This window comes from Crocodylus porosus, unplaced genomic scaffold (assembly GCF_001723895.1).
Source record: "Crocodylus porosus isolate Cpor-Errol unplaced genomic scaffold, CroPor_comp1, whole genome shotgun sequence".
Taxonomy (NCBI): domain Eukaryota; kingdom Metazoa; phylum Chordata; order Crocodylia; family Crocodylidae; genus Crocodylus; species Crocodylus porosus.
In genome coordinates, this window is record NW_017728925.1 from 16,520,915 (window position 1) to 16,532,206 (window position 11,292).

General features: G+C 57.1%; 1 protein-coding gene across 4 annotated transcripts in view; it reads right to left on the reverse strand.

The window, feature by feature from the left end:
• Positions 1–11,181, reverse strand: part of PHF19 (PHD finger protein 19) — a 20,174-nt gene extending 8,993 nt beyond the window's left edge. For 2 of the 4 annotated variants that reach the window (XM_019540960.1, XM_019540959.1), the window contains exons 1-8: positions 9,700–10,443; positions 7,688–7,769; positions 4,963–5,058; positions 4,043–4,143; positions 3,110–3,258; positions 2,321–2,416; positions 1,547–1,615; positions 521–641 (exon numbers count right to left, since the gene is read on the reverse strand). In XM_019540960.1, the coding sequence (XP_019396505.1) occupies positions 521–641; positions 1,547–1,615; positions 2,321–2,416; positions 3,110–3,258; positions 4,043–4,143; positions 4,963–5,058; positions 7,688–7,769; positions 9,700–9,942 (957 nt within the window). In that variant the 5' untranslated portion in view covers positions 9,943–10,443. Of the gene's footprint in view, positions 1–520; positions 642–1,546; positions 1,616–2,320; positions 2,417–3,109; positions 3,259–4,042; positions 4,144–4,962; positions 5,059–7,687; positions 7,770–9,699; positions 10,444–10,679; positions 10,707–11,116 lie in introns of those variants that run through there. The other 2 variants (XM_019540961.1, XM_019540962.1) reach the window with 2 other exon arrangements.
• Between the last annotated feature and the right edge of the window lie 111 nt (positions 11,182–11,292).

The window sequence follows — 11,292 nt, forward strand, 5'->3', positions numbered from 1 at the left end:
GACAGCTAGAGACAGTTTAGGTTAGTACTAAAAAACCCACTGATCATTGATACGGGGCACAAACGCTCACAGGTCATTTGCCTCTGAGAGGGCAACAACAAAAATCCACTTAAAGGCAGTGGACAAAACCCATCTCTTTACCAGGGAAGGGGAGGCAGAGACACGTTAAAGGTATTGCCTCACCCGCTTCTAGGGGCACCAGAGAGGAGCAGCAGGCTCTGACCACGACAGGAAGACGCTTGTTTGAGCTGGGGGAGCAGCCAGCCGCGGTATGTGGATCTTGGCTGCTGAAAACCCCAAGTACAAACGAAAACGCAACTCATCACCGCGGGATTTTGCTTGGAAGCAGCTTCCTACTCACACGACACTCAGCCTCCAACTCCTTCCAGCCAACACCATTAGACACGTGAGCAGATGGGAACGGAGGCTTCCAGCCACCGCGCGACCCAGCCTGGGTGCAGGCTTTTCCCTGCAGCTGCCTGTCCCTTGGTGGAGAAAATCCTGGGCCCCTCATATTTACCTTTCCGAGCTGCAAAGGATCCCAGTGGTGATTTATAAAGGCTAAGATTTCCTCAAAGTCAAAGTACTTCTTTTTGCTCTGCACACCCAGGTTATAGAGGGCCAAGTGGACCACATCAACCCTGCGGGAGCAAAAGATATGGGACAGGCTGAGATTCTGCAGGCAGCCACGGCCCCACGTAGCCCAGAAGTATTTTAAAAGACATTTACATTTATTTCAGGTTTGCAACGGATAATGCTATAGCTGGGAGCCCCGAGTGCAGTAGTGGCTGCTGGCTGGGACCTTGACAGTGCATCCTCTAAGGACCTCAAAGGCACACGCTCCCTGCTCCTACGTGAGACAGGGAACAGGATGATCCCATTCTACAGGTGGGGAAACCGAGGCACAGACAGGCGACTTGACTGGCTCACAGCAAGCCAGGGGCAGGGCTGGGATGAGGGCTGCTCTCCTGACACCAAGATGCCTGTCAGCTTCAGCCAGAGGCTCAGGAAAAGAATGGGGCCAGCGGATTTAGTGTGTGGTGAACAGTATCTAGCTGAACTGCAGGAGCCTGCAGGCAGTTCACTGTTTTGTGCTGGTGGGATTTATGTTCAGCCCCCCTGAAAATGCACCCAAAGCAACACTGGTCATATACGGCATCCCTCCGTCTGCCTCTACTGTGCCACGCTGCTCTATGCAAAACAGCTGCTGTGTCTCATCCCAGAGGTGACGCAGTGACGGGTTAAACAACCTTTACGGCCTCCCCGCAGAGGGTGCTGGGGATTTATTAATATCAACATTCGCAAAGTGCTTTGAGAGCCTCACAGAGAAGGAGGATGGGTAATTTTCCTCCCAGATCAGCGTTTGCTATGTAAACTTGTGCTTGAGCCCTTAAATAAAAGGTGACGTGCGACAAGGGCCTTATCTGCCATGTTCCGGCTCACGTACGAAGTGGCAGCGGGTATCAAGCAGAGGCTTCCTGCAGCAACGCAGCCGTGCGGCACCAGCAGCAGTGCCTACTGCAGTGTCCCACGTGCCAACCCTTACCATCTCAAGGGCAGGCGCTTGATGTACTCTGGCCCCTGGTTGCACACTGAGCAGAAAAAGACGTAAAACCTGAAAGAGACAGAGAGAGGCCTGGTGAGGAGGGGACCATGAGAGAGGGCATGGATTTGGGATCCTGCCTCTAAGTGGGTCTGCTGCATGCAGGTGGCAGGTGCTCCTTTGGGCTGTGCCTTGCAGCATCACAGCTGTGCTTGCTCCTGCACAAGGCAACGGCAGCTGCAGGATACCCCCAAACCCCTCCTACAGCAGCCCGTGTTGCACCAGCCCCTTCTTGGGTGGAAAGAGATGGTCACTGCAAAGGCGGTGGAGATAACAACTGTGGCACCCCTAACTGCCTACCAGCTGGGACAGATACACAGGATCCAACCACCGCAGGGTGCTCTCACTGCTGGGCTACAATCCACCAATACTCCTGAGTGACCAGAGGCTGGTAGCTCTGCTCGGCATAATCCACACAGACGCGCACAACCCTGCACTCAAACCCACGTGAGCAGTGAGCAAGCTCAGCTGGGGCCCTGCTTGGATCTGCGCTTGCTGAAAGCCAGTGGCTTCCAGCCAAGCCTCCAGACAGACCTCTGGCTGCGCAATGGTCCCAAGACACCTGAATCAAGAACCGTATTTGGGGATGCGAGCACCCCAGGAAACAGGTGTGGGTGGAAACACAGACTGACGAATGCACAGCTCGCAGGAGGCCCCCAGGGAGCTTCACTTAAACATCCAGGCGCTGAGCAAAAGCAGAGCTTGGGAAGGACTTACCGGTCTCCAAACATCATGGGGTCACTAAGGCACTGGGTGCAGGCCTCGTGGAACCACTGCCTGCAGCGGTAACACTGGAGCATCTTCAGGTACCACCTGGGAAGGAGAACAGGTTTGAGCGCCGGCGCCGGTAGGCAGCAAACAAGGGGTGATTAGCACAGCGCCTCGGCTCTGCCAGGTGTTTTATAAGCCCTGAAAACCTGCCGTCACCCTGCCTTCCTGCAGCTGTTCAAACCACTGCAAAGAGGGCTGGCAATGCTCCCCCACTCGCAGTACGGATACTTCCCGCGTCTCTAAACTGGGGGCGGTCGGAGCCAAGCTCTGCCTGTGTCCGGCACAAGCGACCAGAGTTGGCCTGGCTGGAAATCCCAGGAGACAGATGCCTGTGGCTCTTATTTCTCTCCCTTACCACGTGGGGCGAACTCTGACCATCCCGGCTACTGTGGGTTAGATTCAATTCAAGTCTCAGCAGCAACTAAAATGCAAGGGGCTTGCTCTTTATAGATGCACCCTCTGCACTGCAGGCACAATGGTTTGCCTTCACGGCGTCTCACCAAACCCAGCCCTACCAGCTAACACGGGCATGGGAGAAGGATCTGGGTCTCGTCTGGCTCGTGTTGAGGAGGGTCCCCACTGAAACGCCTAGCGAGGGCCCCTGTCCTCTGCCCACCCACGCACACGCCCTGCCTCAGTCATGTCTGGGCAGGGCGACGTTGCTCTTCTAATAGCCCTGGTTTATTCTTGCCCGCTTTGAACCCAAGTGCCAAGTAGTAACGTGCATGGCCTTACTCTCCTGGGCCCCCACAGTAGCAGTAACACTGCTGCTGGTTGGTCCGGTGCGGGGAATCCCACTCCAGCTGAGCCGGGTTGTAGGACAGCACCATCTTGACAGCTTGCAGCGTCTTGGCAATGGCTCCCTTCTTCAGGGCACCGCCTTTCTGCGGGGACAACCAGACGCTGGCATCAGCACGCGCCCCTCGGGGCAGCTCGCACCTCGGGGCCGGATCCAGGCTCCGCTGGCTGCCAGGAGCATTTTCCAAGCTGCTTCGTGGGCAGCAGCCTCGGACCCCGGGCTGGGAGGGAGAGGCCGAGGCCGCTGGCTCTCTTCGAGTCTGCACAGACGCAGGCCCGGGGTCAGAAACCCACGGTTCAGGCCTGGCCCTGAATTATACCGCACGGCCGACGTGGCCGCCGGCAGCGATATAAACCGGCCAGGAGGGAATTCACTAAGGCTTAAGCAGATGGGAAACAAAGCTGCTCTAAGGGAGCCTACGGCCGTGGCAGGAAGTCCTGGATTAAGCCCCTTTCTCCTGTTGGGACAGACGGGTCCTGAGGGGACCGTTTGCTTTTGAAACATTTCCAGGATTTTTTACAAGTTAATCTGGGGTTAAAAAAAAAAAAAGTAGGATCTCAGCTGCTCTGGCGGGGCTGGGACGGAGGCAGGCCGCACCGCAGAGCTGCCGCGGCTTCCTCCCACCCAGCTACAACGCGCCCCCTCTCCACACACCGACCCCGTCCTACACGGGGCATTTCCCAGGGGAGGGACCCAGCCCGGGGGAGCCCGACGACTCCGTCCTGCTGCCCGGTCACTCGGGGGCTGCAGAGAAGTCGCACGTCAGCTCTCAGGCGCACGTTTTTCCGCGTATTTTGGGAGCCGCCACACGAAGAGGGAAAGAGGTTAATAGCAACCCAAAAAGGACCCGAGGTTAGCCCGGCACTCACCCGCACGGCGAGGGCAAATATGCATCTCCGGCAGAACCACGGCGTCAACACCGACTCACCGCTGCTGGTCACCACGGGGATGTGGCACTGCTGGTGGTAACCTGGGGGGGGACGGGCAGTGAGCTGCGAGCCAAGCGAGGGGGACCGTGCAATAAGGACGTCCTTGCTGTGTGCGCCAGCACGGCACGGCCACAAACTGATGCCGTAACAGCAATAATTCCCATGGTGGAAGGAGGCATAAACCATGCCCTGCGACTCCCTACCACGTCAGGCCCGATTCTCCCTGCCTCCAGATGCCAGCCTGGAGCTCACCCACCCAGACGCGGGCGCGTGGGCAGGCAGCTCACCGGGAGGCGCAGAAGTGTGGGCATGAGCAAAAAGGGACTTTTGGCTATTCCTACCAACATCCGCTGAGCATCTCCCGTCACGTACACGCACACGTGGCTCACGACCAAGCAACAAACGTGGCCGGTGTCTGCGGGTCTAAGCCGCTGACTAGTGATGCTGACACCAGTCCCACCGACAGGCAAGCAAGACATGCACAGGACGTGGCCTCGAGTGACTGAGAACCACCTCCACCATGTGTCATGGCGTGCATCTGACTGTAGACATATGGGGAAGAGCCTGCTCCATGCATCTTAATCATCATGAATTAACTAGACAGGTGCTGGCTTAGAGGAGAGCGCTTCCCACACGAGGATCAGGCTTTGTCCGTGTCCTTTTTTCTTCCCCTTCCCCTGCAACAGTGTCGCTGCCTGCCAGAGCCCAAACCATAACGATGAAAACAAATATCATTGCCGGGGAAGGTCAGCATCCCCGGGGAGGGCTGGGCAGACCGCAGAAGCAGCGAGGCAGCTGGGCTTCGCTCGGTAGCAAGCAGGGGTTACAGCCTCCCCTCAGCCTGAAGCAGTTGCTCTTACCTAGACCGCACTTCCCACAGATGAGGATTTCGTTCATGGGGCCAGACGTCTTTCCCAGGCAGATGTTACACTTCGGCTCCTCTCCGGGGACACCAGCTAAAAACCAGAGCAATGCAGCAGAGAGTCAGAGATGGGAGATTCAGGCACGATGGCGCTGGAAGGGCGGTTGGTAACATTATGTTACTTGGCACACGCGTGCATGCACCAAGGTTAAGGCCAAGTGCCTGCTTCCAATCCAATGGTGGATCAGAGAGCCAGAAATCCTGGCTGGGCTGCTGGACCAGCTGATGTCACACCTGTATGAGCACAGACATGTCCTTGATAGGGGCCAACCTACGTCGTGACAGAGGGGTGCTTCACCCAGACTCTTCTTGGAGACGCCGAGCATCCTTCTGCTCTGCCGCCACAACTCAGCAAGGAGGGAGGGGAATTATTTTCCCTCGTTGGTTGCTCTTCAATGAGCCTCCAGTCCCCGTCTCTGCTGAGTATGGCATCTGTTACAAGACTGCATTTGCCAGCGTCTACAGAGTCTGGCCAGGCGCTGACCCGGCAGATTTGGTCTTGTCCCCACACAAACCGGATTCTGCAAAATATTACAGCCCAGTTCAAGTTGAGCCAGGGAACTGGGAGGGAAGGAAAACAAGACAGCTACCACAACAGGCGTTTGTGCGGATAGCCAGGTAGCCAGGAAGAAACGGGCTTGATCTGATGCGATGAATGACGCTGTTGCATAAAATCAAGACTTGCAGTGGCTCTACGCACCCGACTCTCACCTCACAGGGGTGTAAGTCTGGAGTAGCGCTGCTGGAACCAGTGGTGTAACAAAGATGCAAGGGGGGTCTCCGGCTGTGAGGGGTCTTACATTCAGAGTGAACCCACCTTGACTCAAGCAGGGTCAGGGTTTCACCCTCTGTCCTTGACTCAGAAATAAAGATAAAAAAATCTTAAAGCCTCGCTGCTGCCTCAGGGTGAAACTGGAGAATCCTTTTATTCCAAGATGATGCTGCCAGGCTGCATTTCACTACCTCTGGTTCTTATTATTCGGGTTGCTTAAGAGTTCAGCCCAGAGCAATGGTCCTGGCTGCACAACACGCAGTAGGTGCTGCAGCGATGAGAAGGGAGACGTGCCGCCACGCGCGTGCAGGGGCAGGTACGTGGCATCCTTCCTCCAAAGGGGGCACACACGTTGCACACAAACAAGCGAGAGCCTAGATGTGCACCTTGCCGGGGTCGTTTGACCCCAGTACTCCTTCCTGCCATGGCAGGGGGTCGGACCCGATGATCTGCTCAGGTCCCTTCAGACCCTAGAAACGATGAAACGATGACTTCAGCGGACTCTGCCTCCGCGTCTCTGCGCAGCCCGCACCTCGGGGTCTCTCCCTCACCCGCACGCAGAGCAGACGGGCAGATCCTGTGCAACCCGGCTCAGGGGATGGCGATCCCTCTCGCCTCCTGCTCCAACCGTGCTGGCGAGAGGCACTTCGGCATGCCTCCCCCTCACTTTTTTAACAAAGGGGGAAGCAATTCCTACCGACATTTTGTTTAAAAAGTTGTAAGTGGCATTCCTGGGGGATGAACGTGCTTGAGAAACATCAGGTGTTATCACAGAAGCAGAGTGGCACACAATCATGTGATTTTAAAGCCCCAAACTACAGCCTGGACTCTCCTCAGCGCTTTTAATCTGGAGAGCAAAGAGACTGGGAATCTGCGCAGGGCCTCAGCACCACCAACGCCCCGTCGATGAGGGCAGAAGTGGCACCTTGGAGACCGGTGGGTCCAGAGGCGTGGGCTTTTGTAGGCAACGGCCTCCTGCCCGATGCCATGAAGCATCACGCTGTGAAGCAACGGGTGGGAACGCTGCAGAGGCCCGTGCTGAGATGGGCTCGATGTGTGGTTCACTACGCGGCACCTGCTTGGGAAGCTGAGGAGATTCCTGACCCGGGTCCATGACCAGGGGAGTCTCTCGTCCTGGGAAAAACTCAGGCGCATCTGCGAAATCCACAGCTCCAAGCAAATGCCAGGCAGGAAATCAGTGCGAGATAAGCAGCCTGTCACTCTGCAGGAAGCAAACACCCCCCAGAGCACCCAAGATAGCTTAGTCAAGACGTCCCAACAGGCCTGGCTCTTCCAGACATTTTCCAGATGCTCGGGTCAAACACGTGGCCCCTCAAAGGGTTAGGGGAATGTCCACACAACCGCATGGCTTCCTTTCCGCACAGACCCACCGCGCTGGAAAGCGCTGACGGGGCTCCAATGCAGCCCACACTTTTCGTGTGCCACGATGCAGAAAAACAGCTCGCGGATTAGAGAGGTGCAGGGGCAACTGCTTCCCCGTCTCGGACGGGCAGCCCGCCACAACGTGGCATGGAAAGCCAGGCAGGGAACGAGGATGCAATACAGAGAAAGGCCACTCAGCTCATCCCCCAGCGCCTCTTAGCCATGGGCCACAGCATGCTAACGGGGACATGCCCAGGCAGCTTGCGATGTCCGAGTTGTGCTGCCTCCCACGTAGGCAGGACCAAGGACTGCCACCTCACTTGGGTTTCCATGCGAAGGGGCAATGGAAGTGCACGCCTTAGCACAGCAGCCAGGCCTCAGGCTGCACGACGAGAGAACGGCGAAGGTCCTGGGGCGCCGAGAAGGGGCTTCGGATCTGTCCCTGGGAGCAGGGGCTGGGGTTAGAAACAGCCGCCAGGGCAGAATAAGAGATCGAGGCTTCACTCACCATGCTGAATATCCTTCCAGAGGACCCAGTACTTGGAATTATCTTCAAAGGTCACCAGGCAGCTCTGCTTGGAGCCGCTCACCTGCACAGACAAGGAGAGAGATCAGATGCCAGGTTACCCCACTCGCTTTTGCGCACTGCTTCAGCGGCTAGACTTCAGAGACACACACGCGTGCCTTTGCTCCGGCCCAAGAGGCTGCACTGACGGCCCTGCAAGCTAATGCTGCCTGCGTACGCCCAGCCCAGGCTCAGCAAGAGCAGCAGCAGAGGCTCACCTGGGAAGGAGAGGGCGTTTTTATCTAGCATCCATGCCCGGGAATTCATTTCACCCGACCACCAGCGAAGAGTCAGTCCTGGCTGCCTCCGAAATGGGCTGGAGACGAGCCAGCAACCCCGAGGGCTGGGGGTCCCAAACAGTCCAAGCCATCCGCCGACAGGCCTGGTCTTTAGCCCTCCAGAGACCGGCGGCTGTTGCTGGCTAATAAGGCCATTCACTATTTGACGTCCCTAACCCCAGGGGGAGGCAGGAGCAAATGCACAAGCCGCAGCAAATTCACACTCCTCTACAACCCGTGCGACGGGACGAGAATTAGGAGCGTCACTGAGCCCGAGGTCATTTCTCCCAGCTGACAGCTCCCCGGGTTGCCAGGATCTGCCTCCCTTGGGCTCAGCGCTGACCGCAGCTGTAGCACAGACACGGTGTGCCCCAGTGATCCTGGCCCCTCCTCACTTGCCCTTGGCTAACAGCAATGGCACGTAGCGTATATAACTGAGGCGGGTCCCCTGCACTTGCACCCCATTGCTACGCAGATGAGCAAACCGGAGGCAAGGAGAGATGCAGGGTCTTGCCCGATGCTCTACAGAAAGAATCAGACTTGCTGGAGACAAGAGGAACCATTTCCTTCGTGTTCTGGATGCAACTAGTTTCTCATATTGCCTTTCGCTCTTTTGGCCGTTTTTCCATTTCCTTCCCAAGACTTGATGAAATGGCAACTTTCCTGCTGGATAACGAACCCCAAAACCTCAGGCCCTGAACCCACCTTTCGACTGCAAAGGACTCTGTTTTCATTCAAAAGAGACACCCAACCCTTTTCCAGCAAAACGGGCCCATTTTTGAGCTGAGTAATTTGCTTCTTGTTGCCCCCCATTTGCACGTGCAGAATAGAAACCCCGTTCTCGAATGCCCTCTCTCCTGCTCAAGCTGTTTAAAAAAGGACTAGTAGAAGAGCGGCCAGTAACAACCCAAACCATGATCTTTACACCCTGGCCCACCTTCCAGTCACGGACACTGAAGTTGAAGCTCGCTCAGAGCTAAGTGTGTGCGAAAGGACCTTTCTGAAAGAAATGCTTGTAAGAAGCATGCTCCGCTGTACCTCAATGCGCCGGTATCTCAATTACTCCCAAAGGAGCTGATCAACAGGATTAAAAGGATCTGGCCCTGCAGGTGGTGTTTAGTTTTAAGGGGAAGGGAGACCCGGCTTGGACAAACCCCAGGACCCAGAGCGAGCCCTCTACCCTGACTTCCAAGGAGAGCGGTCGCAGCGTGGCGTGCCGACGGCTGGGCCAAGCGAGATTGCAAAGAGAAATACCCGAAGAGCGTAAAAGAGACTGCAGTCAGGGAGAAAAGGGAGAAAGGGCTCCTGCCTGAGTAAGGGGCGCTCACCTCAGCCTCTGACAAACCTCCGCGGGGACCGACAGTGTCAGAACCGAACCTGCCACATCCACCCGCCCGCAACGGGAACAGAGGGATGGATGCCTGCTTGAAATGTTTTAATTCAGACCCAACTTTCCAAACCTGGTCTCGAGCCCACGTATAAGAAGAGCCCTGTGGTGGGGGGAGGGGGTGTCTGAAGCCTGGCTGTCCGCCCAGCCATTACGGAGCTAGGCATCCGGGGCAGATTGCAGCCCCGGTGACATCTTGAGCACGCCAACTCGCCCACCTCTCGGGTTTAGGCTCCAGCATTAAAGAGCGGAGGTTGTGTTAGCAAAGCGGCGAACGCCTGCTACTTTACCCTCTTGATCTTGCCCAGGTAATAGAGCCCGTCGGTCCAGCGGCACAGCACATACTGCCCCTCCGTCAGTTTGACCATCAGATCTTTGCAGCCGTTCATGGACGCGTCGACCGATGCTTGCTGCAGGTGGCTGGCCGCCGCGTAGACATCTCGGATGATTGGGTTCAGGGCACTGTTCTCCATGAGCCTTGGCAGACGCTGCCGAGAAAACAAAACGGGGTTTAGTCTGCCGTCACAACCCATGGTAAGGATGTTCTCAGTCCGGCAAAATCCCTTCCCTTAAAACTTCCAAGTGCCGCTGTGCTATGTCGCCTCGCGCGCTCGGACACAGTCGGCATATGGACGGCAAGAGCAAACGCCGCTGGGGCATCGCGTGCGTGACGGGAGGCTCCGTCAAAAATGCGTTAGAGGATTATGAAAGTTGCTCTTTATCCCCATCCACCTCAACTCCCACGTTCCTCTGCCGTTGCACAAACCCCCAAGCCCAAGAGGAGCACGCACGCTCAGCAGACTCTCAATGGAAAACAGAGACAACAAGCCTCGCTTCAGTCCTCGAGAGGTGCGAAGGACCAAAAGCAAGCGAGCAGTGCTAAATCAACTGGGGTCTTCAAACACCTTCGTTTTTCTTGGTCGAAAGGTGCAATTAACCGCACGCAGGTGCAAGACAGCTGGGCGGGAAGGTGCCCGGGGACCTTTACTCTGATGCTACCCCACGAATTGTGACATGCACAACTCGCCTACTCCATGCCCGGAAACGGCGTAGACTATAAAGTCAGCCCTGGGTTTTTCCATGCAAGGAAAGAAACAGGTGGCATGGATGGGGAGAAGCCTACGGGTCATTACTGAGCTTTAAGGGTTAGAGACTTCCTCAGCTCAAGCTAAGGGCGAGGCAGGCCAGCTGTAGCCCAGCTCAGCACGCCTCCCAAAGGGCGCTCATCCTGGGGACCAGGATGAGCAAGCAGCTGAAAACCGCGAGCCACCTTCCAATGTATTTTTGCATTAACCAAATCATGCTGAGGAAATCAACGGGACGGCCGCCCTGGGACTACGGCGAAAGGAGGAGACGGAAACGTGAGGAGAAGGACACGGGCGCAGCAGCAGGGCCGGGAGAAGCCACCTTCGCTTGGAAGGTTTCTCCAAACTTCTTCCCAGGTTTGTGAGCCTCTGGGCTTGGCAAAGCGCAGCTGGAAATTCCTCGAGAGCAGTTTCCCCTCTTCCCGCTCGTGGCACCACTGCTCCCCGACCCGGGCAGAAAGTGCCGAGCGCAGGCAAGAAAATGAAAGAAAGCAAGCAGCGAGGCCTCCATGGAAAATGCAGCTCTCCCCTGACTCAGAGCCAGGCAGTTCCTAGGAAAAGGCTCGAGTCAGAGGACCGAGGGCCCCCCCGCCCGCTGGACTCATCCTGCTCCGCGCCGCACCGCTAAGCCCAGCCCGGCTCGGCGCAGCACCGGGGCCACGCTTCCTGGCAGGCGTGCCACCCACGAAGCCCGGCGAGGGACGCCGTGTCCTGCCCGGTCTGCTGCTCTGCTTCCTGCTCCTGCCCGGGCCGGGCCGGCGGCGGGGCTGCGGCCACGGCTGCCCCTGCGCTGGTGCC